At 49.4% G+C, this 26,212-nt stretch overlaps 1 protein-coding gene across 1 annotated transcript; it reads right to left on the bottom strand.

Annotated features, from left to right (window-relative positions):
* Positions 1 to 5,693: 5,693 nt before the first annotated feature.
* ADAMTS8 (ADAM metallopeptidase with thrombospondin type 1 motif 8) lies at positions 5,694 to 25,896 on the bottom strand. The gene is made up of 9 exons (XM_039878839.1): positions 24,910 to 25,896; positions 16,749 to 16,988; positions 15,805 to 15,940; positions 14,978 to 15,145; positions 13,733 to 14,034; positions 11,484 to 11,667; positions 8,916 to 9,088; positions 8,634 to 8,809; positions 5,694 to 6,892 (listed from the first exon to the last, which is right to left on the bottom strand). The coding sequence occupies exons 1-9, from the start codon at positions 25,663 to 25,665 to the stop codon at positions 6,322 to 6,324; spliced, it is 2,706 nt and encodes a 901-aa protein (XP_039734773.1). The 5' UTR covers positions 25,666 to 25,896; the 3' UTR covers positions 5,694 to 6,321.
* Positions 25,897 to 26,212: the final 316 nt, after the last annotated feature.

Here is a 26,212-nt window from a genome sequence, read left to right on the forward strand (position 1 = left end):
ACAAGGAAAAAAGGACATTTCAGGAAGAGAGAATACTATATATGAATGTCTGGAGAGAGAAAAGAGTGTATACTTTGGAGGAGCAGCAGAAGGTTCACGAGCAAGGGAGAGAGTGAAGAGATACGGCTGTAAAATGACAGTGATGAGATTGTGCAGCACCTTCCAATATTGCTGAGAAAAAGCCAGCAGAGAGAGAAATTCAATCTACAGGAGAGGGAGGGATCGTTGATGGACCGAGGACCTTGAGAAGGTAGAAGGCTGTGGTATCTAGAAGGGATTGATTCTGAGAGTAGGAAAATACCTCATCATGCAACAGAAACAGGAGAAGAGGATAGATTTAAAAAGAATTGGAACAGCTCCAGGTAAGACATTAGGATGGTAGCATAAAATTGGGTATTCTTGTATAGTGACTTTCATATTCTTGTGGGGAAGGGTTCTTTTTTTTTTTTTCCACTCTATTCCCCTTTTTGAGATCTAGCACATTTGGAGGCTAGGAAAATAGAATGGGTCTTTGGTAATGTAACTCAAGATGGAGTAGAGGCAGACAGTCTTCCAGCACTGCAACACATCTGAGAAAGACAGAAGGCCAAGGTTAGCACGGTGGAAGGTCTATTGTCCTTAAGCCATGTTGTCCTTTGTCCTGTCCTTGAGGAGACTTTTCTCATTTTCCTTCACCCCACCCTTGAGATCTGAAGATCCAGTTTCATGTAGCAGTGAAACTAGACAGAACAGAGTGACTGGTAAATTAGTCAGGGGCCAAACCCGAGAAAGGCATTACTCTGGGTGGGTGGTGGAGAACAGAGGGGTCAACAAGGATGATGGGAGTGGGGAAGCTGAACCATGTGGGAGTCCTGGATGTCTAGACTTGATGTACTATGCTCTTAGAGGAGCTGGGAGATTAATTTAATTTGGTAGAGAAATTATCTTCTAAATCTTCACTGTCCTATGGACTTCACAGCAAATGGAATATGCCTCTTGAATCCAAAATAAAGTAGAATTATAATGGTCCTCATTTGTGCCTGTAACTTGACCTGTTAACACTGAGATTGTGTCCCTTCTCTTCCTTCATTCATGGGAGATGTAGTATTGGGTTCTGCTTAGTAGAAAGAGGTGAGGTCGTCTACTCATAGTAAGGAGAAATATGACAGGGTCATAAGCTTGAGGAGAGTGAAGAAAGTTTAAAATAATTTTGTAGAGAAACAGAGATAGAGCTTACTAGGGAAGCCTACTCAGGTTGTTCGTCAGAGCTTTCACTGGTGACTATAACTTTATAGTGGCACCTATGTGCTCAGTGCTGTGATTTCCTTCAGGGGTGTGGAGCCTGGTTGATAGCGTAATGATAACAAGCCTGAAGCAGAGAGCCATCTGGCCCAAGTGAGGCTCTGCTTGTGACGCACCAAAGAAAGCTAACAGGGCAAGGCAGTTGGGAACGTGGACAGCGTTGAGGCTGAGGTGTTGGAATATGGACTCTAAGCAGCATAGGGAAAGAAGAAGCAGAGACAGAGGAGAAATAAAGACAGGGGAACGTGTGTATTTAGGGGTGGCCAAGGATCTGGGAGTCCCTAGAATGTGTATAATATGAGCTAGTGAGAGATCTGGAAGGACAGGAAGTTGTGGTCGGGGAGTAAGATATTTAAATTAATGACTTCAGAGGTGGAAAAGTTCTGAGTAATCAGCAAGCTCAGGATGTGGCCCTGGGAGGGCTCACACTGACCCTTGTCATCACCGGGACCCTGTCTTTGATCCAGCGATCACAGGGCTTCTCTCTCTCCTTTCGGTGTCTGGTGCACCTCCCATCTCATCTACCCTTTTCCCACTTTCTGGTCCAGCAAGAGAAACTCACAGCATCTTTTCTTACTTCCGGAGGAATTTATTCCACATGTGTCTGATTCATTTGCGTTTATAGAAACTCGAAATCTCCAGCGTCCAAAAAACCTTTCAACTATTTTTTCTTTCTTAGAAACAGGAAGTTGTGTTTGGCTTAGGACAGACTCTTCCGTGCGCCTGGGACTTACAAGATGTTTGGAATGAGGAATGGTGAGGTCTGTCTGGTAAGGGCTTCTTTACTCTCTCCCTTCCTGGGCAATTGTGTGTCTACCAGGGGTCGGCTGGGCCGTTCACAAGGATGGAAGACTAGCCAGAATTTTCCTGTCTCTCATCGCTGAGCCCAAGGCCTGAGGGAAAGTATGTTCTCAAAGAGACAGGTGGCTTGCCTCTCTCCCTGCTCCAGCATTACTGTTCAGAACACACTCGTACATTGGATCTCATCTTTCTCTTCCCAGTACTTGAGTGATGTCTGTGAGGACCACGTTTATCTAGTTTTTGGGAGTGTAGGTTGGCTGGCACTCAGTTTTAAGCAAAGAAGGCCAATTGTTTTCTAAATGGAATATCAGAGAAGCTCTCCATCTGAGGAAGAATGAACCACACTGTAAAGGGGCACACCTATTTTGATAAGTGCAGTCAGGCTGTTAGGAAGTTTTAGCCTAGAAAGCAGACAGGTGCTTGGGAAGGGCTGACGTGGTGCCAGTGAGTTAGAGAAGGCATGGGGGTCATAGCCTAACTGCTCTGTTCACTTAGTGTTCCAACTTTTAGCTCCTGTTCATGTGTTATTTTCTTTTTAGATTTTTTTCAAATGTAAGATTGATATAACCACAATAGGTAACTTCAGTGATGATGTAGATTGAACCAGCAAAAATGTTGGCTTAGGATGGTGACCTCTCTCTTTCACATTCCACATGCAGTTTTCTTGAAGCTGCCAGCTCAGCCAGGGGACCATAGGAAAATGCCCCAGGCTAGAAGAGAGCTTTCTCATAAAGACATACTGTCCTTCAGCTGAGGGCCACAAAGGTGAGCCAACCCTGTTTATGTTTCTCAAGGGCAGGAGTGCTTCTTTCCTCTGTTTTCCATCCTAGCTGCCAAGGCCTGCTCAGGGCCTTGGGGTGGCTGGTGGTCTAACTGACGGTGGAACTGGAAGTGGGGAATGCTGGGGGAAATATATTTCTCTTCCCTTAGGGAATTCCTTCCCACTCTACGCAGAGCAGAACAAGGCCGGAGGAGGACAGGTATCAGGGACAGTCGTTTGACCTTGCCTAAAATGCTGCCTTCACTCTCTTCACCATGCTCACTCTCTCTCTCATGTTTTATTTTGGCCATGTGTTCAGTAATTTAGCTTCAACTCACCATAGAGGCAAAAGGAAGTGCTAAGGCTGTGGCAGCAGAAATGGGGTAACCAGGGATCATACTACATCTGGTTCTCTTTGGTAAATTCCAGATTTCTGTTCACTCTTATAGACAAACCATTTCTAATTTCCAAGAAGCAAAAGGGACACTACTGCTTCCTGGAGGGGCTGGTGATGTGAGGCAGAGCAAGTGGAGTAGAGATGGCTGTGGGCTTATGAGCCTCTCTTCCTATGACAGGCGGAGGTTCCTACACAGGGCGTCTAGGCTGTGTGTGAAAGCCTCGCAGCAACACCTCCTCACCACTTTATAGACTCAAGAATGCAGTGGTGGCAAAGCCTCTCTCTTTATCTGACCTGGACCACAAGTTGAAAGCATTAAGACAAAGCAAAAGCCAACATATTCTTAAGAACTTCCCTATTGTTCGTTTGGATGCTGAAGGAGGAACAGTCCTCAGTAAGAGGTCCCATTTGGCCCAAGAGCCCAGAAACCAAGGATCTAGAACCTAGTCAACATTAGAGAATGAGGTGTGGAGCTGGTGGGAAGATGGCCCTATCACCCCTGGGAAATGTTCCTGGGAGAGAAAGGTGGTTTGCTAAAGTGGTTCCGGGAATAGTCATGTCGCTTACTTTTGTAAATTCACCAAACCCTCTGGTCAGCTGTAGAGGAATAAAGGGCAGAGAATAACCCCAGACAGAGATTTACTTATCCTAAGGATGAAAGATTGGAAATGAACTTTGATGCTAATGTACCACCTTTGAAATATTTCTGGCAGGTGCTCAGAGGATCCAAATGAATGACCAAGTTACCTGCTGAGTCAGGGCCTTAGGGATTTTCATTAGTAGCACTAGCTGGAAAATTTAAATTCTCAGCAGAAGAAATACATCCTCTCTTCTCTGGGCAAAAAGGGTGGTCGTGGTTGGCTGGGGAAAATAATAATATGGTCTCTCTCTGCAGATCTGTTTTCTGAGTCCCTGAGCTGCAGCTGTTGAATTTCCAGACACAAACAAGTATGTATTCTGTGAGTCTTGCCGAGCCCACACAGCAAGGAAGAGCCAAGCTGGATTCCATTCTGCTTCGCACATCAGCAGCTCTGCTGCCAGCTGAACTCCAGGGCAAAAGCTGTGCTGGTAATGATGCAGCCAGTAGGGATGGCACAGCTGGACTGGCGTGGGCTGCTAATGAGGGACACACTTGGCCTTGATTATTTTGGGGAGAATGAGAAATGAAAAGAGATGAAGAATTGCAGAAATATATATCGGCCTCAACAAAATTGGTGCATAGCAAGGGAAAATCTGGTTTTACTAGTCATCATCAACATGCCTGTGTGTGTGCTTGTTTATGTTTAGGTAAGCCTGGCCTCCCACTCACTAATGAGTCGGTAGACAGGAAAGGCAGACAGGAAAAGTGGTCAACTCTGTCAACAGCCACCGTGCACCACAAAGGTGATCAGCTAAGGGCACGGTAAGAGCTGAAATCCTGTTTGCCTTGCCTTGTGCCCAAGGGACTGAGTCTTCACAGGGGGCTCCTTTTTCTCATTCAAACAGGGCTCTATCTAGCATCCTCTCTGTCCATGTCACCATGTATTTGAAGGGGTCTTGACAGAAAGCAAAAGGGAAGGACAAAGGGGTCAAAGGTGACAAGAAAGGGAAGATGCAAATTTAGATACTTTTCTGCTTTTTGCTAGAAGGGCATTTCTTGATGTCCGTTTCTGCTACCCATTTATGACCAAGGACTACATTCCCTCTATACCAGATCATACAGAAGACTGAGCCAGAGACTTCCTCTGAGCCAGGAAGAGATGAGGAGCTATGATGCAGGAGATAGGATTTTGGAAACTCTCAGGTAGGTTGTGATGGCTAGTGAAGAATGCCATTCTGTGTAAAAGGGCTGATTGGGAAAGCTGCAAGCTGCTTGGGCCCCAAGAGTTGTGAGATGAGGATAGAACTTGGTGTGGAAAGGAGCTGAGGGCTCAGAATTCCTTAGATCCTAAGAGAGTCTTGTATCTCCAGCTGGTCAATAGGCAAAAGTAAGGACAGGGACACACGCAGAGGGAAAGGGGTGAGTCTTTCTCAAGGAAAGGAGCCCAGAGACATCATGTAACCACTGTTCCCAAGTCGGAAGTTCCCACTAGAGCAGCAGTTCTAAGCACAGCCCCCAAACCAGCCTCCATGTCATCTGTGAACTTGTTGGAGATGCAAACTCCCAGGCCCCTCTCAGACCCACGGAATTAGAAACTATGGGGGTGGGGCCCAGCAATCCGTGTTTTATGAAGCCCTCTAGATGATCCTAATGCCCACTAAAGTTTGAGAACCACTTGTCTGGATTATGCAAATGAAGAGTTGCCCGAATGAGCTGGATTCACAGGCATCAGAGAACCCAGGGGAAGGGCCTGAAGAGAGTCAGGCAAGGTGCCTGTTTCCCTGTATGTTCAAGATTGGCTGACCTAGTTTTAGCCTTTGTCCTTGGGCTCTGGGTCCCCTGCACTTTCCAGATGCTGAACCAGACCAGACCACTACTTTGGCACAAGATCACACTTTAGTTCAGAGACACATTTGCATAAATACTTGAAATGGATCCACCCCTGCAGGTGGAAGCCTGAGAACAGGTGGCTCTCCACAATCCTGCAGCCCTTTAGGCAATGGATTTTAATACTGAAGAGTCATGGTCACTCATGAAGCCAGCTCAGGGGTGCAGCTAGGGAGCTTGCTTTGACATTTGCCATTGACTCCCTGCCCCATACCTCTCTTGGACTAATTTTTTTCCCCTCTGAGGTAGATCATTTATCGGGGAAGCCAAATAGAAAACATTTTTTGTTTGTTTGTTTGTTTAACTTTGCTAGTCCTTTGCAAACAGGCTGACCGAGTCTCTTGTTTAGGTCAACAAGTGCACTTTTTAGCTTTTAACCTGTGTCCTCTACTTGAACCCAAGTAAGGTCCCATCCACTGGAAAGTAGACATTAGGATTTGTTGTCCCATCCTTTCTTCTATTCCTCTTAGGAATTCATGCCATGCGAGGGGCTGTGGCAATGGGAGACCTGTGTTGCCCATGACACCTCCACATGTAGGGCCATCACAGTGGGGACACGTGTCTGCACCCAGCTTCCTGAGTTCATGATCCTAAGACTGGCCCCGCTCCGCTGGGTTACAGGGGGCATGGTTGGCTTCCACAGGGTTTGGCATCCTCAGGTTTCAAGGCCTTGTTGCAGGTGGCAGAGGCCTGGCCGCTGGGGTCCTGGCACTCCACGGTCCGCCGCTGCCAGCCAGCTCCACAGCTGCTCGAGCACTCAGACCAGTCCCCCAGGACCCACTGTGCATTGAGCAGGGGCTGGATGACATTGGTGGTTGCTCTCTCTTTGCTGTTCTGTATGCTGAAGTTCACGTCATTAGGAACAAAGAAGGTATATTTGACTTTGGGGGGAAAGACCTCACCAGGGACTGTCAGGAGCTGCACGATCAGAGGCTCAGGCAGGGGCCGGAAGCTCTGTAGCCGCTCCAGGGTGGCAATGGAACCACTGTACTTAAGGATGGTCCCCTTCACCAAGATATCCTGCTCTATGGCAGAGATGGCCAGGTTCCCATTGAGCAGGTACTGCCCATCGATGGTCTTCAATGCCAGGTAGTTGCCATCGTTCTGGACCCCTGGGTGGCTCCGTTGTTTCACATCGATGTTCGTGGCACCAGCTGGGATGGTGACGATGTCATTGTAGCCATAACTAGGATAGGAATAGAAAGACCCCCTTAGGACCAGTGGCTTCCCAGCCCAGAACTTAAGGAAGTTAACCTGCTGGTGACTGGGGGTGGTAGACAAAAAGCACTAGCAAATAATTATGCAGTTAGCTAAAAGTTCTAAATAAATTAGCTGCAGAGGCCAACAGGAATATTTTGTACATTGGGCTTTTCATGGGCTTTTGTTTTACCTGGTAACTCTGTTTCAAATACTGGGGTGAAGAGTTTAAATGTATGGGTCTTGACAATAGCGCAGGGAGAAAGACAGCCCAGAGGGGTTTTAAAAGCTGCATTGGGGCTGCCAAACCCAGCAGCTCTTGGCTCAAATGACATCTCAAACACATTTAGTTCCTTGCACTGGTATAAAACTTTGCTTGGCCACTTTCATACCCAGAGCTCAAACCCATGTGGAAAAATTTGTTCCACACACTAATTCCAGAATCTGATGCCTCACTCCACTTCTTAGAGTCAACCAGTTCTTAGTATTTGGTTATTATGGCTCTAAGGCAGGTACGAAGGCGATAAACCCTGTTTCAGAGGAGCCACCTTCTGGGTACCCCCAGACACCATGACCTGTGCTTCTGCGGGGTAGGATGCTGTTTTGGGAAAATGTTTCAACTCTATTATAGGTCCAGGGCTTTATGTGGGCTAGAGAAACCTTAGTTCTTATTCTTGGCTTTTGGAGGGAAAGCATTTGGGTTACACAGGGAAGAAAGTGAAGAGGACTGAAGAGCAGAGTCAGGTGGTTTTTCACTACTCTTGCCTTACACCAGCTGCTTAGTCTAGGGCATCAAGAAGGTATCCACAGGCCCATTTGTCTAATGCCTAAGAGAAATTCAGCTCGAGGACCCAATATCCCAGGCTTCTTTTTTCCATATCTTTTGAGTTTTAACTTATCTACAGTTGTCTGCTGTGGGCCGATTCTGTTCTCTGAGCCTGATGAGATGAGAGAGAGAGACAGAGGGGCCCAGTGTGGCTGCATAACACCTACCCTCACCCTTCCTCTCTAGGAGGTGCCTAAAGGGCAGGAAGATTGTCTAGGAATTAAGAAACCTGGGTTCTCTTCCTGGGTGTCATTAACTATCAGTGTGACCTTAGAAGAATCAGTAATCTTTTCATGCCTTAGTTTCTTAATCTGTAAATGAGAATAATAGTGTTGGCCTTGCCCACCTCAGAGAGTTTTTTTTTAGGAATCAAATGAGGCCACAGAAGCGAAAGCGCTCAAACCAGTACTAGGAGCTTTATGAACGTAGGGCATTAAGCTGTGAAGATGTGTCTGGATTTCGCAGACTTATGAAGCCACCAAGGCTCTGCTCCTCTGTACCGTACCCTTCTCTGAAGATCCACTGGCAGAAAGAACAGACTCTCCAGGTATAGGGTGAGATATCCTTCTCCAAACAGGCCTGGAGGAGCTGCTTCCTGGCAAAGGTCCCAGTTACTCAGTGTAGCTCTACTGCTGACTCAGAAATGATCTACCCTTGTCCATGTGGCCTCTGGCTGACTTGTGTACGGTCCTCTCTATGGGCCAGACCCTGTGCCTAGTACTCTCTGCATGACCCATCTCATAACTCCTCATAATGACTCTGAGATACAGAGGACTGCCAATATTTTATCAAGAAACTGAAGCTTAGTATTCCATGGGTAGCAGCCACAATTCAAACTTAGGCCGACATGATTCTAAAGCCTATTTTGTTTTTCCGTTTTGGTGCAGAACTACCTAGGGCTCACCTGGAGGGGTTGAGGGAACCAGAGACCTTCCTGCATGAGTTGCCTTTGCCCCCACACACCCCACATTTATCCAGCTTCCTAGGTGAGTCCACCACGTGGTCACAGCCAGCCTTGACACACTGGCCACGGACACAGATGGCCAGAGTCTCCGGCCCACACAGGGTGCCATCGATCACCTGTAGCAGGGAAAGGGAAGGTAAGATAAGAAGCACGACGGGCATAGAAGCAGCCCAAGCGGGGGGTGGCAGGTGATCTTCCTCCCCATCTGTGGATCTGAGTTACCTTGGCCTCAAACACTTTGAACTCACTCCTTCCCCGGGCGCGGCAGAACAATTTGCAGCGGTCCCGGGGGGACACCCCCGCATACTTGGGGACCCAGTACAGGAGGTTCCCATCCATGTCGGTGTAATTGTAGGCATTATACTTCTCACACTGCTGCTCTCGGAAGCTTTTCCCTAAAATGAGTAAGAAACAGCATGGAGTTTACATGCCGTGCTAAAGCAGGAAGGACCCAGCTGGAGAAACGCCCAGATTCAGGGCACCATTCTTCCTCCTGGTTTTAACCCAACCCCAGGACACAGGTCCAGTGTCATCTGGGCCCGACATTGCTAGACACACCTGACCTAAGCCCATGTGTGACCCTTATTCACAGGGGCCAGGAAAGGAGGATCCAGCCTCAGCTGGGCTTTCTGGGATAAATATCCTTTCCATTTGGGGAAGATATTAATTCTCTTTTACAGATGAATAAACTTAGGTGTGAACAGGGGACAATACAGTAAGCTTGGAAAGCACAGAATGACACGTGGAGCTACATTTTCGGGCCTCTGCTATTGTGCTCTATCTTGACTTCCTTGGTGACATTGGACAGATGGCCATGGATTCCCAGATCTACAGCTCCAGCTCTAATTCTTGCCCCACCACACCTCGCCTGCTGTGATTCTGCGTGTCTGTGGGGGACTCCATTTGTAGGTGCTGTGATTAACACCAGCTCAGCACAGTCCAGCTCCACAGGGTTCCTCTATCAACTGGCTTGATTTTTGTTTGGTGACACTACCATGTTCCGATCTGAGACTGAACATTTGAGCATCTATGTCCACTATTTCCAATCTGTCATTAAGTCCTACTATATTCAGGACAATCTGTGATTTTAAATATCTCCATCCCACTCTACCATCTCAGTCCTCCTCTGACAAACCCAGGCCTCCTGGCTTCATGTGGGACTTAGTGCCCAGCCTTCTACACACAGCTGCTTCCTCTCCCATCTTGCTGCATGTCGCTTCTGGCACAATCCGTCTGAAGTAAGACATGTTCCCTCCGCCCGCCACAATCCTGAAACTAAGCCTGCTCTTATTACTGAGGTTCCCAGCTTAGCTGTACATCGGCATGGCCTGTGGAGACTTTTTGAAACACGGATGGCCATGACCAACTCCTGAGACTCTGATTCAGTACATCTGAGGGGTCTGGACCTCTGTGTTTGAAAACACTTCCCAGGTGACTTGCTGGGACAGCTGGCACTGAGAACTTCCAGGTGCTATTTTAGCTTTCACGGACCTTTGAGGTCTGCCTTGAAATGCTGGTACATTTTGCTGGATTCTACCTGAGCGAATCATAGGTCCTCTCAAGCCTCTCCCTCTCCTGGCACATCCTTCTGTACCTCATCACCTTCTCAATCCCCGGGCCCTGATCAGCCCTCACTCCTCTGGAAGCTTCTGACTAGCCCAGGCTTTTCTTTGCTCTGAATTCCTCGTAAGCAGGGGTCTGTGCTTCACAGATTAAGTTTTACTTGCTTTGTAAAAAGGGTTTGAATCTCTAACTAAACTTCACATTTCTTGAGCTCAGAGACAATGCCCTGTGCTTTTTTTAATGCCATTTATAACATCTATTATAGTTCTAGCCACCACAAGAGGCACTAAAAATATTTGACTAAGATGGCTCATTCGAGTGCATCTGAAATCATATGAAATCACCTATTGTCCATGTCTACCTGGAAAACTGTCACAATTCTGAGGTAAAGTTTCTAGAGCCTCCTGCTACTGCCACTGCTAGCTATTGCTCCCATCTTACAAAACTGCAAAACCTACAGATCCTCTCCATTAGACACCGAGCGGCTGACAATGTGTCTTTGCACTTAGATGAATTTATCTTCAAGCTCTGCTTGTCTTTTGCTGCCTGCCAATACTTCCTGGAGCAACACAGAAGGGAACTGAATGGGATGGTAGGGAAAAATCTTCTAATGATTCCCTCTCACCAGCTGGGAATCCGGCTGCTGCACATTCCTACCTCTGAGGTCACACGTGTTTTCTAGTGAGTACTCAGGGTAGGAATATGCCAAGGGAGGTAGGTGCTTCCTGGGAAGGTTCTATCAGTCCATTGCCATGGTCCCAAGGGAACATGGGCAACTCTGTTCCGAAGGAATGTGCACTAGAATCAGATTCAGAAATCCTCCCTCCACCCAGGGCTGAAAGTTGACTGGAAAGACATTGGAGGTTTGGCTCTGACAGTGCTTTGGAAAACGCTTCTGTTCTGCACACAGATGAGAGAGGATTATTATCCTAGATGCTAGCCCCTCTGCGAGCCTCCTCTCCCAGTAATAAGTTTGGTTGGGAGTGACACCCTTTATGTCCACATTTTGGCAACTCCTCTCCTTGATTTCCCATACTCTCCCAGTACAGTGAGAGCTGTCCCAGGTCGCTAAGGGCTGCCCTAAAGCTTGGTGCCTTGCAGAGCCCATTTATGTCTGGATCACAGGAAAGCACTGCCTCCTGGGAGACTCATTATACTTTTCCCCTGGAGATCTGTGGCTGCAACAAGAGCAGCTGTTCTGGCAGGTGTGGTGTAAGTGGTGATTACCATCAGGGGGGCATTCCTCCGTGTGGCACGACTGGTACTTGGCTCTCCGACCCAAGCAGTATCTTCCTCCATTCTGAGGCTCTGGGTCGGTGCACTCACGGTATGAAAACTGTACTCCTCCTCCGCAGGTCCGGGAACATTCTCCCCAGGGTCCCCAAGGGGCCCAGCCTCCATCCACCATGGCCTGCAACACATAAAGCCACAGAGTTAGGAGCTGAAGTGTGACACGGGTGGGGGTAGAGGGTGGGCACAGCCCTGACTCCTTCACCTAGTTAAGCTCGCCCTGGTGCACGGAGTTTAGGAAACTCTCTAGTTTAGTCATTTAGTTTAGTCATTTGTTTCATGACTGTGTGGCCTGCTTGGCCATCATCTTCGTGAACATGGAGGCTGTGCTAGACTTGCTCACAGCTAACTGCCCAGTGTCTAAAGCAGTGCCTTGACCTCAGTAAGGTGCTCAATATTAGTTGTCACATGAAACTCTTTTATGGTAGTAAGATTGGGTCTAATGCAGTAGTTCTCCATTGGGGCCAGTTTTGTCTTTTGGGGACATTTGAAAGTATTTGGAGACATTTTGGTTGTCGCAACTGGAGAGAGTGTATGCTGCTGGCCTCTGGTGGTTAGAGGACAGGGGTGCTGCTAAACAACCAACAATGAATATCCAACGATGAACAAGACAGCCCTCTACGACCAAGACATATGCAGCCTTGAGTGTCACTAGTGCCAAGGTCGAGAAGTCCTGATCCAAAGGAATGACCGCTGGGAGGTGTTGCTGCCATTCTACTGGCTACCAGTTCAGCGGTCAGATGATGCCTGGGAAATAAACAGCCGCTTCTAACTTGACAACCAAGCCATGAGTAAAAGCTTTGCCCTTGGGTTCACAGAATTTTCAAAAAGAAAATAATTTTAAAAATTACAAAAATAATATTTGCTCATGAAAAACAAAAAATACAGAAAAATGTAAAAAAGAAACTAACACTTAAAAAAAAACCACTATCCAGATAAAACCATTGACATAATTTTCATCAATATCATTTCATACTTTTGCTCTGAATATATAATCACAAATATGTTTTTTTTAATTTTATAGAGATATATCTGATTTTACACAGATATAGTATGATTCTGTCCTATATAGTATTTTATGATCTGTCTTTCCTCTTACAAGTAGATGATAAATACCATTCCACGATTATCCCATGTAGACCTCTCCCTACAATGAGCTCAGCTCTGGTGCTGTGGATCATTGCACGGCCCGCTTCTTTTCCCTCAGTGATGTGTGAAGCAAACACTGCAGGAGAAGGTGACACCTAGAAGCGAAGCTCAGTGTCTGAATGGGAGGATGGGAAGCGCCTAAAGATGAAGCCTGAGCCCTGCCCAGCTCAGGCTTAAAACGGCTGTGGGGCTTACCTGGCCCAAACAGGCCCTGGAGACTCAGTGCAAAGGACACCCCCCTGAGAACAGCTCTCTGGAAAGTGAATGCTCAGGCCACCCTGGTGATTCAGTGCTGGGCAGGGACCAGGCTATGCAACTCAGTGGATGCTGTTTCCGTAAAGATTGCTCAGTGACTCCCAGTAAGAGAAATGTGATAAGCCCCACAGTTTGGCAATATTAAGAGCACGGCAAAGAAGTGAATCATTTAAAACTCTCAGTGGCATTGCCTTGGTTTTCCTTGCAAATTTACTCTGTCCTGGGCCAAGTTTTCTCTGCCTGTCAGAGGTGGTTCTGATTCTCCCTCCCTCCTCCTCTTTGAGTATGGAATTCCAAAATGACTCTCACTCCCGTGACTGCTAATTATGAATTCAGCTCAGACATGGGTAGGATATGAGTACTTTTCTGTCATTTGATTGAATGTTACTCTTCTGAGTCACTCTATCTGTTTATAATAGAATTCAGAATGGCTTCCATTTATTGAGTGCCCATGTTCTGGTCTGTATGCTGGAGTGTTTCACGCTTATCACAATTATCAGCCTTCAAGTTGGCTCCAAAGCAATTCCAAAGGGGGAGTTCCCCAAAGGCCCAGGGCAGCAGTGGCATCGTCCACGCTATGAGTACAGCCTTGAAGGGCTCCTCTTGTATTTGGATAAATATGCTCTGCTTTGTTTGTTAAAAGATGAGTGATTTTACTTGGAAGTCATAGTTGTAGCCTGGCCTAGAGTCTCTTAGTTCATGGTGCTCAAGTATGGTTTCCTTCTTGAAAACAGCCCTCCCCCGATCCCTCTCCCCACCCCCGCAAAGTGGCTGCCCCTCACCTTGGGCCTCTCTACTTCCTCCTCAGGCAGACAGTTGCCATCCCAGCAAAGGTGCCCAGGCCCACAGGGCGTCCCATCAGCCCAGGGCAGGCTGCCATTCTTCGTGTGGCACAGGGGCTCAGCACCATCCATGTGGCACCAAAGCTGGGAGCAGATGTCCTGCGTAGAGGTGTTGGGGCAGTGGCGGAACCCCAGCCCAAAAATCTGCTTGCACTGCTGGTCCAGCTCGTAGAGGGCCTTGCGGCCTGGGAGATCTGTCGGGAGGGGCAGGGCTGAGGTGGGGGCATCGAGGAGACAGTCTCCTGAGAAATGGAGGAAGCAGAGGAATAAGGGTTGGAGTTTGCCTCTCTCCAGCTCTCCATGGCTCCCATGTTACCCTTAAATTCCTACTGATGGGCTTTAAGGTCTAGACATCACGCTTTCCTTGACCTCAATCTAAAACCTGTCAACACTCATCATCTATATAGAGCTTATCCAATTTTTGACTATCAACTGCAAATTTTTTTTAGGATTGAATTTCTTTTGTTATCCAGAACATCTTACATGCATTCAGTGTTTACCTAGGGAATGCCAGCAAAGTGTAATACTAATCTACATGTACAAGGGGGTGTAAATGAGCTCTTAAAAACCATGGCATGCAAAATAAAGCCAAAGTACTGATGTTTGGATAATCTATTATTTTTGTATCATATATTCCCTGACTCCTCCAATGAGAAGAATCAAGGATAAATTGTTTTCATTGCTTTACTTCACAAGTCAGGCTGTTCGACCAGGCACACCATCTCATCCCCATTTCACCACCAACTCTTCGCCCTTATGGGACTAGTTCCCTGACGCTTTGCCATTTCCAAGATATACGATGTACCATTCAAGCTGGAACACTTTCTTCCCCCCTCCTGTGCAATAGTCTTCCATTCCTTCAAGCTCTGTTCAAACCCACCTCCCTCAGATAAACCTTCTCAGACTAATTCCACCTGCTTTGTGATTAACAATCTAAGTTAGCCTGGAACTCAGGCTGCTAGAAGATGGGGCAAGGAAGAGCATGCTTTGTGGGAATGGTGAAAAAGCCATAGCACAGAAGGTTGGGTGAGGAACATATCTCTGAAGCCTCTTCTAACCCTAAATGGCTACCATGCTTTGTGACAGAGCAGGAAATAGCTCAGGTGCCTAAAGAGATCCAAGGAGGCTGGCCAGGCAGAGCTCAACTGCCAGCAGCTGGCCAGGAAAAGCCTAAGGGATGCCTACCGTGCCCACCATCCAGGAGCTCCGTGAGGTACATGGCACTGCAGGGAGACCAGGGCAGCGTCTTATTTAGGTGGATGAAGAGGGGTGCCATCATGTGGTGCTTGCCCAAGGGCCCAAAGAGCCGTGTACAGGGCTTGGAGTCATCGTGGGGCATGCTGAGGACGTGCCCTGGGAATGGAGAGAGACTGCAGTCCACCCTCATGACCTCCACTGCTCTCCAGCCCTCCCCACCCCGCTCAGAGGGTTCCCCATGTGGCCCAGAGCCCCCTCTCTGTCTCTTGCAAGAGAGTTGCTGACAGAAGGAGGACCAGTCACTACCTCCTCGTGGGAACTGCCCTCCCCTTATTCCTTAAACATTTTTTGTTTCAGGCTGCATTCTGGGCTTTTCTCTTCCATGAAACTTTCTCAGGGTACTGAGGAACATTGATATCTCTTTATTTTCTGCCCCAGCCTGTCCTAAATTCTCAGTCACCCAAATTATATGCTTGCTTACACAGCACTTCTTACTGTTAATCTTCCTAGAAGTCTTGCTGCTTAGCTTGGATACAGCAGCACAACTTTGCTTGAGTATTTGTTTCATATTTTGGCATTTTCCTGGTGATATCTGATGATGGTCCAGGACACTATTTTAATATTTTGGTCCTATGCTCAGGGTGGAAATGGAGAAAGCACAATATCTATTTGCATGTAATTACTCTGTCAGAATTATGAGGGAGAATTGGCTAAACGTGAGGGCTGTGTATTTCTTAGGACCTGGGCGAGCCTGGGTTTGGAAGAGGCAGTTCCCTCTGACATAGTAGAGCAGGCTTGGGTATGGTGGCTCTTACCAAGTTCGTGGGCCAGAGTGTAGGCTGCCTGGAGCCCCTCATCCTCAATCACAGAGCAGCTCTTGTTGGGGTCACAGATTGTGCCAATGTCCGCCACGCCCAAGGTGTCACACATACCCTCCTTCCCACAGAAGTTCTGTGTGGTGGAGAAAGTTGAGAGCATAAGAACAGACATGGAATGGAACATATTCCTATTCCTGCTACCCCTGAGCTGAAGAAAAAAATTTAAGCCAAAAGCCCTATTTCTTCACATAGGCCATTGTGTGAGAAAGCTTGTGTCTCTTTCTACATGGCGTGTCCTAGGGCTGGCCGGGACCTGGACAGTTTGTTTTGGGAGGCAGGATGGCACAGCGGTTAAGAATACTGACCCTACAGCAAGACTGCCAGGGATCGACTATGGGTGCTGCCACCGTGCACCACTGTGCCTCAGTTTCCTGTTGTAAAATGGACTGAGAACAGTACTTGCCTCGTGGGGCTGTTGCGAGGACTGAGGAGTGAACAGGGCCTGACACACATCGCCTTCAGGAAGCTGCCTGTTTCAATCACATCGGATAGGTGGGTAGCCTCCTGATTTGGGGAAATCTCGAGGTTAACCCCTGGTCACCTGCCCCTGCGTTTAACAACCATTGCAGATGGACCTCTTATTTCCAGCTCCAGATCTCTCGCCAGGCAGCGTGAGCCTGTTTCCTCTTGTTATGACCTCAGCAGACAGCTGGTCACAAACGTTTGGAAAAAAGCCCTTACGAGATTCCTCTCCTTCCCTTGCAAATACCTCACATTTGTCCTCATGACCTCTTCCTCATCGTTCCACACAGGAGGCTCCTGGCGGCCAGCTGGGGCCGGAGGGAGACATTGCCCATGTTTGGGCAGGCCTAGTGGTCCTCTCTTTGATCCGCCCGCACGGCCTCCCTTCCTTCCCGCGCTTTCGGGAGCCAGCCACAGACCTGTCTGGTGAGCAGGATGGCTGTGTCAAAGTGTTCCGGGTGCCGGTCGCTGGGCTGGTTGAAACGTCGTTGCCAGCTGCAGAAGTTGCGCAGTGTAAGTCCGCCGTTGTCAGACACTTCTGGGCCCCGTTTCTCATCTTCCACTATTAGCACTTTCACCACCACCAGGTTGATGGAGTTCCTAAGGCTGGGGTGCTTGTAGATGCGGGCCGCCACAGACATTAGGGTCAGGATGTGGTTCTGTCAGGAAGGAGGGAATAGGAAGAGTGAGAAGTTCAATCTCCCGGCCCGTTGCCTGCCCACGGCCATCAGCCCCTGTGCTATACCTCGTGTGCCCCACTCTGTGCTAAGTGTCTGATAAATGGCTCTTGCTGAAAACTCACAACCCCGAGGCCCCGATACTACTTCCTTTCATTTTACATAAAAGAAAATGAAGTCTTAGTAACTGGCCCAAGATCACAAATCTGACAAGTGCGCAGCCAGTATTTGAACCCAGCCTGCCTGGCTCCAAAGCCTGTCCATTTAATATCTTGGCCAGACGTATGTGGCTATATAAATTGAAATTAATTATAATTCAATAAAATGAAAATTATAGTTCCTCTGTCACACTGGCGACATTTCAAGTGTGTCAATAGCCATCTATGGCTCGTGGCTACTGTATTGGACTGAGCAGACAGAATGTTCTATCATCACAGAAAGTTCTATTGGATGGCACTGGTTATTCTGCCTTGACCTTGACACCAACCGTCTCCCTGTCAGCTGCCACACTCCTTCTCCATTCTCGGCCCAGAAGCAATTATCTGAGTGCTCAAGGTTAGCAGAATTTCCTTCTTTGAACCCATGGGAGCGTTTTCCTGACGTCTGCTGGGGTAACGTCTACTCTTTAGGATGGGAATGTTAACCCTGAACACTTTGCTTTGATAATTGCTACTAAAAATAGCTACTCTGTACAAAGTGCAGGGCACACACTTTACAGATATCACCTCATTATGTGCTTACAACAACCCTGTGAAGTAGGTATTGTAATGCCCACTTTACGAATGAGGAGGAGGAGTCACACAAGTTAGATAACTTGTCTTAAGCCACACAGCTCTTTGGAACAGGATGCAGTCCAGGCACATCTGTCTCCAAGGTCCACAGTCTTCTCATTAAGTTTCCCAGTGCTTGGCCTTCTAGTTCTTGCCTGGACAGCCCTGAAGGGTTTATTCCCTTCTGCCTGGGGCTTGAGAAAATCCAGTGGGCCTAATGAGACCCAGGCACTTTGGCTCATACCTGCTTTCACTCCCACCCAGGCCGACCGAAGGAGTCTACATCACTGCTTGGCCTCTGTCCTCTCCCTGGGCTGCTGGCTGCTCCCAGGCCTTCAGAGCAGGTCAGACTGAAGCTCATTCTCCTGCCTCAGGGATCTCTAAAAGTGACTTATCTTGGATTATTTTTCAGAAGAGGAGACAAAGTGGCAGAGGCACGCATGCCTTCACCAGGAGTGTGGCTAGCTGAGCTGCCACTCGCTTGTCCTGATCCCTGTTCCCTAGGGCACCATCCCCTGTAAGCCTCTCTTTCTTCTCTCTGGTGGTCTGGAAGGTGGGAGTGGAAGGAGGGCGAAGGAAGGTAAAAGGCTAGAGAGGGACATTCCATCGGTTGAGGCCATGCGTGGGAGTTCCAGATGAAGCCCATTATTTGTGAATGGGATCTGTCTGTTCACCTCGCAGGCAACAAGCCAGGTATTTTGTAAGCTCTAGAAACAGGGGTAGGCAGGTTACTGAGCGTGTCAAGCACTCTAGCTATGTTTAGGCTGATATAAACATCTTATCAGTAAAGCTGAAACTTGGCACTCACTCCTGGATTTGGATTCCTAAGGGAAAAAAGCAATCACATCATTATGCAACTTGGGGTGAGGGCTGAGGAATGGTAGCTTGCTGAAGCTACTTCCTGTCCAGGTCTTCACTGCTCCCAGGGGGCCAAAAGAGTTCTGGTCTCTTGCTCTAGGAGGGGCCAGAGTCTGATGGGCCAGGGACCAACTCGGGATTTTTTCTGAGGCAACCTGCAACTCTCCTCACAAGATTACTTCCCTTCGAGTCCCGATTTCAAAATCTCAAAACTGAGGAGATGATGTTTTACAAAGAAGGTGTGAAGATTAGAGATGACAGCTGCTTAGCACTGGTCCCAGAAGGCTTGAGGCTTAAGAGTCTGCGTTCCCAAGCGGACCAGATCAGGCAAGGCAGCTGAGTGGAGACCCTGCATTGGCCACGTCTCCAGCAAAAACTAAAGGTACGTGGGTGTAAACTGCTGCACAGAGGATAGGGTGAGGCGTCGGAGGGGTCCTGACACTAAGGTTTTCGTGGAGTCTACACCTTTGCCATCAGGGAGCTCATAGCATCTTCTCCAGATGCCAAATAACTGGCTGAGCTGGCTTGAGAGCTATTTTCCTTCAAGCCAGGGGCTCAGACTTGAGGACATTTGAAGATCCTCCTGGCTGCTAACTCTGAAGATAATTTCCATTACAAGAGGGCTACAAGGATAATGTGGTTCAGTGTTTCTGTTAAAATCCCTAATCCTGGTCCCATTTACGTCCCCTTCTCTGTCTCACCGAGCTTTGGAAGACATGAAGGGCTGCCATTCCCACCATTAGCTCTTCTGAGAAACAGTGGCAAGAATGCCGGACACTTGGGACTGGGTAGGGTGGGTGGTCCTGAGTCTGTGAGCCTCCGATTCTCAGCCAATCCCCTGGGTTAATCCCTCTTTTGGGCAGGCCTGACTTCCAGTCTCAGGGAGTGGGTGCAGGAGCCATCAAGGAGACAGTCAGATGGCTCACTCCACCACCTGGTGTCTATTTATACCTCCCTGCACACCACATGAGTGGAGGCTGCTTGCTGAGGCATTTGAGTGAGATTGTATCCCCAGTGGGATGGGGGCCCCAGCAGATATGCAGGTAAGATGGGATAGAGCCCATGGTCAGCCTGGCCAGTGGTGGTCAAACAACCCTGCTTCTGAATGACTTGGGTGTCTGATGCACTTAAGTCTCATTAGGGAAGGCGGACATCTTTCAGGGCGTATCCTTCTCCATTGTTGCCCCAGGACCCAGAGGAGAGAAAAACGCCCCAGCCAGCTTGGTTGGGACACAGTCCTCTCTGATTCTTTGAGCTATAAACAAAGAGATCCCACCCCAGAGCTCTTGTAAAGCCAAAGCCACCAGGGTGGGAGTTTAGGAGAGGCGGGGCCTAGGCCAAGTGCATTTCTAGCAGCTCCTTCTGCTTGCAGTGCCATCCATTATGCTTTGCTCATTTGCTCCTTCAAACCATGGGTCCTACTGCTTTTCCTTGCAGTATGCCTGGGATAGGCAAGGAGAAGAAACATGGAAACATGGAAACCCTCTGACCTCAGCTACCAGTGCCGTACTTTTCTTTTTATCCTTCTAGGCATCTCGCTAGAGCCTGAGACTATGCTGAGGAGGAGGAGAGAAGCAAAAGAAGAGGAAAGAAGCAATAGGAGAAGAAAGGGTCCTGCACAGATGTCCTTCATCTCCTCATTCTCAAAACAATGAGAGCAATGCCACCTCTCCAAAGCGCATGCTTTCCAGAACCACGAGGAGTCCAGCGTAACACTCTGAGCCACGGAAGCTGAATAGAAAAGGCCTCTCTGCTGTGTGGGACAGCAGAGCTGACATGGCAGTGGCCGGCTATAATGGTGTGTGACCACACTGCCCTCCTACTCTGACAAATGCCATCACCAAAAGCAAATCTAGTATTAGCTATGCTTTGTTGAGCATCTACTGTGGGTTGGGTGTTTTCCATATTTTATTGTATCCTAAACACAATGATAACACGTTGGTATAACTGTTCTTATTTTGCTGGTGAAAAAATTGAGGTACAGAGAAATAGATAACTTATTCAAGGACACTCAGTTATTTCTATTACCCTTCAGACTCTATGCTCTTATTCACTACACTGACCTCCACCCATCTTTGCTGCTTCAAGGAAAACTACAGCAGAGCTAAGACAAACCCAAAGCATGCAAGAAGCAAGATTGATCTGACATTATCTATGCATCCCTTCTCCCCCTGGGGAGGCAGAATTGGTGAATCAAAGACTTTTGTACATTAGGGCAATTTCTTTGGGAGATACTTCACATTGTTGGTCATTCTGACTGCAGCAGAAAAAAGAGATGGAAAGGACTCTTTTTTTTTTTTTTTTGCCAGTGGGAAAACATAATTCACCTGGATATAGCACTTGTCTTTCACCTGTGAAGACTTGGGTAGCTACAGAGCCAGTGGGGCATGTATCTGTTTCTGTTATTACCTAAAGCAGGACAGTTTTGAGAATGAGCGATGGTACTTTTAATAATTATGCCAGAACAGGCCTAAACTGGGACTGTGCTGGGCAAAATGGAATATATGATTACTTTGGTGTTAGAGCTCATGGGGGACATTTTCCTCAGAGGATATAGATAAGAGGGGGACAAAATGGCGATGACTTAGCCCTTCCCTGAAATCCCTTGCTAGTAGCCTGACATCTTGGGAAACCTCTGGTCTGCTCTGGGCACGATGAGTGCACTCTCAGGACCCTCTCTTCTGAGAAGAGAATTCAGAAGCTCAGCTTGCAGTTGATCCACTGGCAGCACAGATTTCCCAGACTGAGCTTGGGTGCTACTCAGCCTCCACTCACTCCTCTCCTGCTCCAGTTTCATCCAGGGAGCATTAAGCAGCAGCCGGATGCAGACAGAGTTAATGGTCCCTTCCGAGGTGGTCCCTCCTTTCAGAAAGCCCCCTTTGTCTGGGGTCCTTCACTCTGAAACCAGATAAGAAGGTGGGAGGCAAGAGCCCCTCTGTCAAGGGATTAAGTGAACTCAAGTGTACAGAGTTCTGGAAAACTTCATTATCACTCATGGCGAAACCAGCCTCGAGCATGGCTGGTTCTTTCTCTTGGCCTTGACGGTGGTTTCTTCTGATGATTGGGCCTCCCACTTGGCTGGGTATCTTTAGACTGCTGGATTCAAGAACCCATTCCCACAACACAGGAAAGTGTCGGGGGAAAGCAGAGTCACAGAGTCACAGACCCTCTTTGAGCCAAAGGCAGCATGGCACAATAAAAAGAGCACTGCACTCAGGTTCAGAAGACTTGGGTTGCAAACCCAGCCCTGCACTTACTTACTAGCTGTGTCACCTGGAGAAAGTCGCAAATGCTTTGTGAGCTGCACCTCCTTTCTCTGCCTCCCTCACAGGTATTTTCGCTGAGGTGATGTGCGGAAATCACTGTGCAAACTGAATGTGCTGAGTGGCTTCCCTGCCGTGCTAAACTTTCCAGAAGACTTCATGAAGCAGCCTCACAGATTATCTAGTTCAGGTGTCTTGCTTCACAGATGAGGAAATCTAAGCCCTTGAGTGGGTAAAGTCTCTCCTCATTCTCATCACATGCCCCCGGTTGCTAAGATGTGCCTCCATTTGTGTGAATGAAGTCTCCAGCAGGCTCCTTGGAAAGTTACTTATAAAGAACTGGATTCTATTTTGGGAGATGAGTCTGGGTAGGCAAGGTCTTGTAGAAGCACGACTTGACATTCCCTCTTAGCTGAGTTCATGAGCCCATTTAGGAAGCCCAGGAGATTGAGCTGAGATGTTGAAGTTTATCCTCTGGCATCTCCACAGCTGGTGAGCAGTCAAAGCAGAGGGGCGGGGCACTGGGTAGTCATGGAAACAGCTGTGCCTCAGCCCCTGCCCCACTCCAGCATGGTGACAGCATGAGTGCAGGTGTGGCATGACATAATGAGCCAAGAAGGAAGTGGCTGGGTTGGTCCAGCTGAGAGAGGACTTTTCTTTTAGGTATAAGACCTAGCAGTAGATGCCCTCGGGCAGGGGTCCCCAACCCCTGGCTGTGGAACCAGGCGCAACAGCAGGAGGTGAGTGATGGGTAAGTGAAGCTTCATTTGTATTTGCAGCCACTCCCCAGCTCTAGCATCACCGCCTCAGCTCCACCTTAGATCATCGGGCATTAGATTCTCATAGAAGCACCAGTCCCTGGTGCCAAAAAGGTTGGGGACTGTTGCACTAGGGAAAGGAACTCAGCCTTCACAGGTGCCTGACGTACATTCTGATGCATTTTCCTAACTCAGGGAGATTGGCTGGGTGTAGAGATGTTTGTAAATGAATACAGAAGGCCAGGGGATGGGACAAGCGTGAGCTGGGTCATCCAGCCAGGCGGCTTATGAGGGTGGAAGAGCTCCTGGGTGGCTCCGAGAAGAGAAAGCTGACTTGTCTGGTGCAGCAAACCTGGGGCAAAACCAGTCCAGCTTCCTGCTTCAGTGGCCTGGGCATCTTGGAACTCAGCACCAAACTAAGCCTGCTCCTAGATAGCTCTGGTGTCTGGAGAGGCCACGTATGTCCTCAAGGCAAATACTCAGTACCTTAAGTGTCTAGGTGAAGAGCGCCAAGAGTGAGGTGGTAGGAAGGCATTAGGAAGAATATTTTGGCTTCAGAGACTGACAAGTAATTACTTTTTCTGCTGCTTCTTTGTGTTGTTGTTTGTACCCCCTGACTCTCAGGCAGATATTATACACTGGTCCAAGTGTGGGGAGGGCTCAGCATCTCAGCTCTGGGTTTGCAATGAATGTACTTCAGCTTCTTTGTGATGGAGCCCCTTAATAGCCAGGCATGGTAGCGCTAACCCCAGATGGGGGCAAGTTCCTTCTGCCACTCTGTCAAGGACTCGTGTGGGGAAAGCAGTAGGAGAAGGTAGGTGGTGCCTACCCTTGCTGTCAGGGTAAGGAGGGAAATATACTAAATCAGCCCATGGGGCAGACTGTTCTGAGAGCTCACAGATGCCTTGCATACTCTTGAACACTGAGACAGTGGAGCCTGCTCAGGTTTTAACGTGCCCCTGCCGTGGCCAGAGGTGCATGTACATGGAACTCTCACTCTCTAGTGCTTCCCATTGTTCCATCTAGAATACTTTTCTCAGTGATTGCACACTGGGAAATATGGGGTGAAAGTTCCACGCATCTTGTCCGGACTATTCTGCGCAAGTGATGCTGAAAGGCTTGATGCCCCCAACAGTCAGACACTGGCTGAGCCTAGAATAGGGTCCCTGGCCAAGATTACTATCACCGAAAAAGCATTAACTGAGCTGTGGCAGTGGCTAGGATCCCTGTTTCAGGGCACTACGACCTCCAGGCAGGTCAGTTCCTCTCTACCTGGCACATCACTGGTTCTGTGCTCCCAGGGGAAGAGAAGGTGCAGCCCCTACACTTCACCTGGTCCTTGAGGGAGGTGCTGGAGCTAGGACAACACGGACATCTCCTGCTGAGTCTGCACAGTCTTTGTCTAGTTAGAAACTATCTGGCTATGCGGGGGCTATCCCCTGCATGCAGTTTTCCTGCACCAGCTCAGTAGGGAGCTGTGTCTGAGCTTAGAGCAGCTGAGTAGACCAAGTATAGTTCTGGCTCCACTAGGAACAGTAACTGAAAGAGTTCATATGCCCACATATATCCCCTCCCTTTTCCACTAAAGCTTCAGCTTCCCGGGCTGAGTCCCCAGGCAGAAATCCTGTTCCCCTCCCTTCTGCACTGATGCTGGCAGTGCCAAGTTCTGCAGGGCTTAGCGCCAGGTTGGCAAGGTAGTCCACACCCCTGATCAGAACCAGCTGGGCACAAAGAAGTGGGGCAGCCCCTTACCAGGTTCAACTCCCTCCAAACAATGTCTTTTATTTATGGCAACCTCAGTTCTGTACTCAAAGAGAATGAAATAGCTACATCTTTCCATGGAAGCCTCTCAGGTTTGGAGACAGTAAAGGGCTGAGAAGTAGGGGTGGGGTCGATGTTCTTCCGAGAAGTTCAGTTTTCATCTCTGTTGGGAGAGGCAGGTGCCTGGGGTGGGGATGCTTTAAAACCCACTTTCAGTTCAGTTTGCCAAGTGCTGCAGAAGATTCAGGATGGGAGGGATGGGGGTAAGCAACAGAGATAGGGAAGCACCGGGACCTCCACTCTAAATTGGAAGGGACATGGGAGTGCGGCTCTAGGTAGCTCAGGAATCAGAGATTAAGAAAAGAGTTCCCGCGCTTTCTCAGGAAAGTACCTTGTTTGGGGTTCTTGGGAGAGTGAGGAACCTGAAGGGTTTTCTGAGAAGAATTTGGGGACTGGGAGGTGACTGGGGGATACTGGGCAAAGCGATTCCTACCTGCAGGTCGGCTCCATAGAAGGCAGCCATGGACGCATCGGCCACCAATAGCGTTTCCACGAAGCGAGCCTCAGACACAAACCGCTTGGTTCTACCCGTGGCCCCCAGAAATGGTGGCAGCTCGCTGTCTCCTTCTGCCTCCTCCTGTTCTCCTTCCACCTCGTCTGCCTCTTCCTCCTCGCGCTCATCGTCTCTCTCCTGCCTCTGACCACTGCCCTTCTGCACCCCCGACTCGGGCCCTCGGGGGAGGGGCTGGGCTTGGGTGCGGGGCGCCCCGGGTCCCCAGCGTTGCAGGCGGTGCGGCCGGTGCAGGGAGTCCCCGGAGCCCTGCGGCTGGATGGTGAACTCCTCGCCGTCCAGCAGGAAGGAGCCGCTCAGCCCGCCGCACAGGCTGACGGCTGCCAGCGATTCGGGCTCCCCGTTCACTGTGCCCGAGAAGAAGCAGTCGCGCAGCTGGCGCTCGCCCCCGGCCGCCCCGCCGGAGCCCCCGACGCGCTCGATCTTGTACTCGGGCGCCAGGAAGCTGGCGTCGGGGGCCAGGCGCAGCACGAAGCCCTGGCCGAAGGCGGACAGGTGGAGTGCCAGCTCGCCCGCGTCGTCCGCCCACCGCGTGGGCACCACTAGCTCCGAGGCCGGGCCCCGGGCGCCGGGTCGGGCCGGGACACCGAGGGCAAACGGCGGCGGCAGCAGCGGCAGCAGCAGCAGCAGCAGCAGCGGCGGCAGTAGCGGCGGCCACCGGGGAGCGGCGCGGGGCATGGGGGCTCCGGCTGCGGCGCGCGAGAGGGAAGAAGCCGGCCCGGCGCGGGCAGGTGCTGGTGGCGCAAGCGCGGCCCGCCCGCTCCCTCCAGGAAAAAAGAACTCAATCAGGTCTCTTGGCGCTTCAGTCCCTGGGGGCCTGGCAGCGGCGCTGTCCCGGGGCGGCCCCTCCGGTCGCGCAGCCTGCTCCTCCGCGCCCGCCCGCCTGCCCGCCGAACCGAGCGCGAGCAACTGGCGCCCCCGATCGCGCGCGCCCGTCCTCCTCCCCTGCCTCCTCCCCACCCCGGGAAGCACCGAGTGGGCTGCCGAGCCCTTCGTATTTATACTTTCTTCCCGGCTTTGACATAAGAGGTTTATTTTTGATCTCTCAGTATTCCCGTTTCCCCTCCCCTGGGATCGGAGAGAGAAACTGAAAAGAGGGAGCGAGAGAGGAGAGAAAAAAATTTTTTTGGATGAAATGTAAAACCAATCAGGAGTCAGCGAGACTCGCTCCCCTCCCCACCCTCCTTAAGTATCAACTCCAACTTTTCCCCCCTTCCCTTTACGT

This window comes from Pteropus medius, unplaced genomic scaffold (genome assembly GCF_902729225.1).
Source record: "Pteropus medius unplaced genomic scaffold, Ma_sr-lr_union100, whole genome shotgun sequence".
Taxonomy (NCBI): Eukaryota; Metazoa; Chordata; class Mammalia; order Chiroptera; family Pteropodidae; genus Pteropus; species Pteropus medius.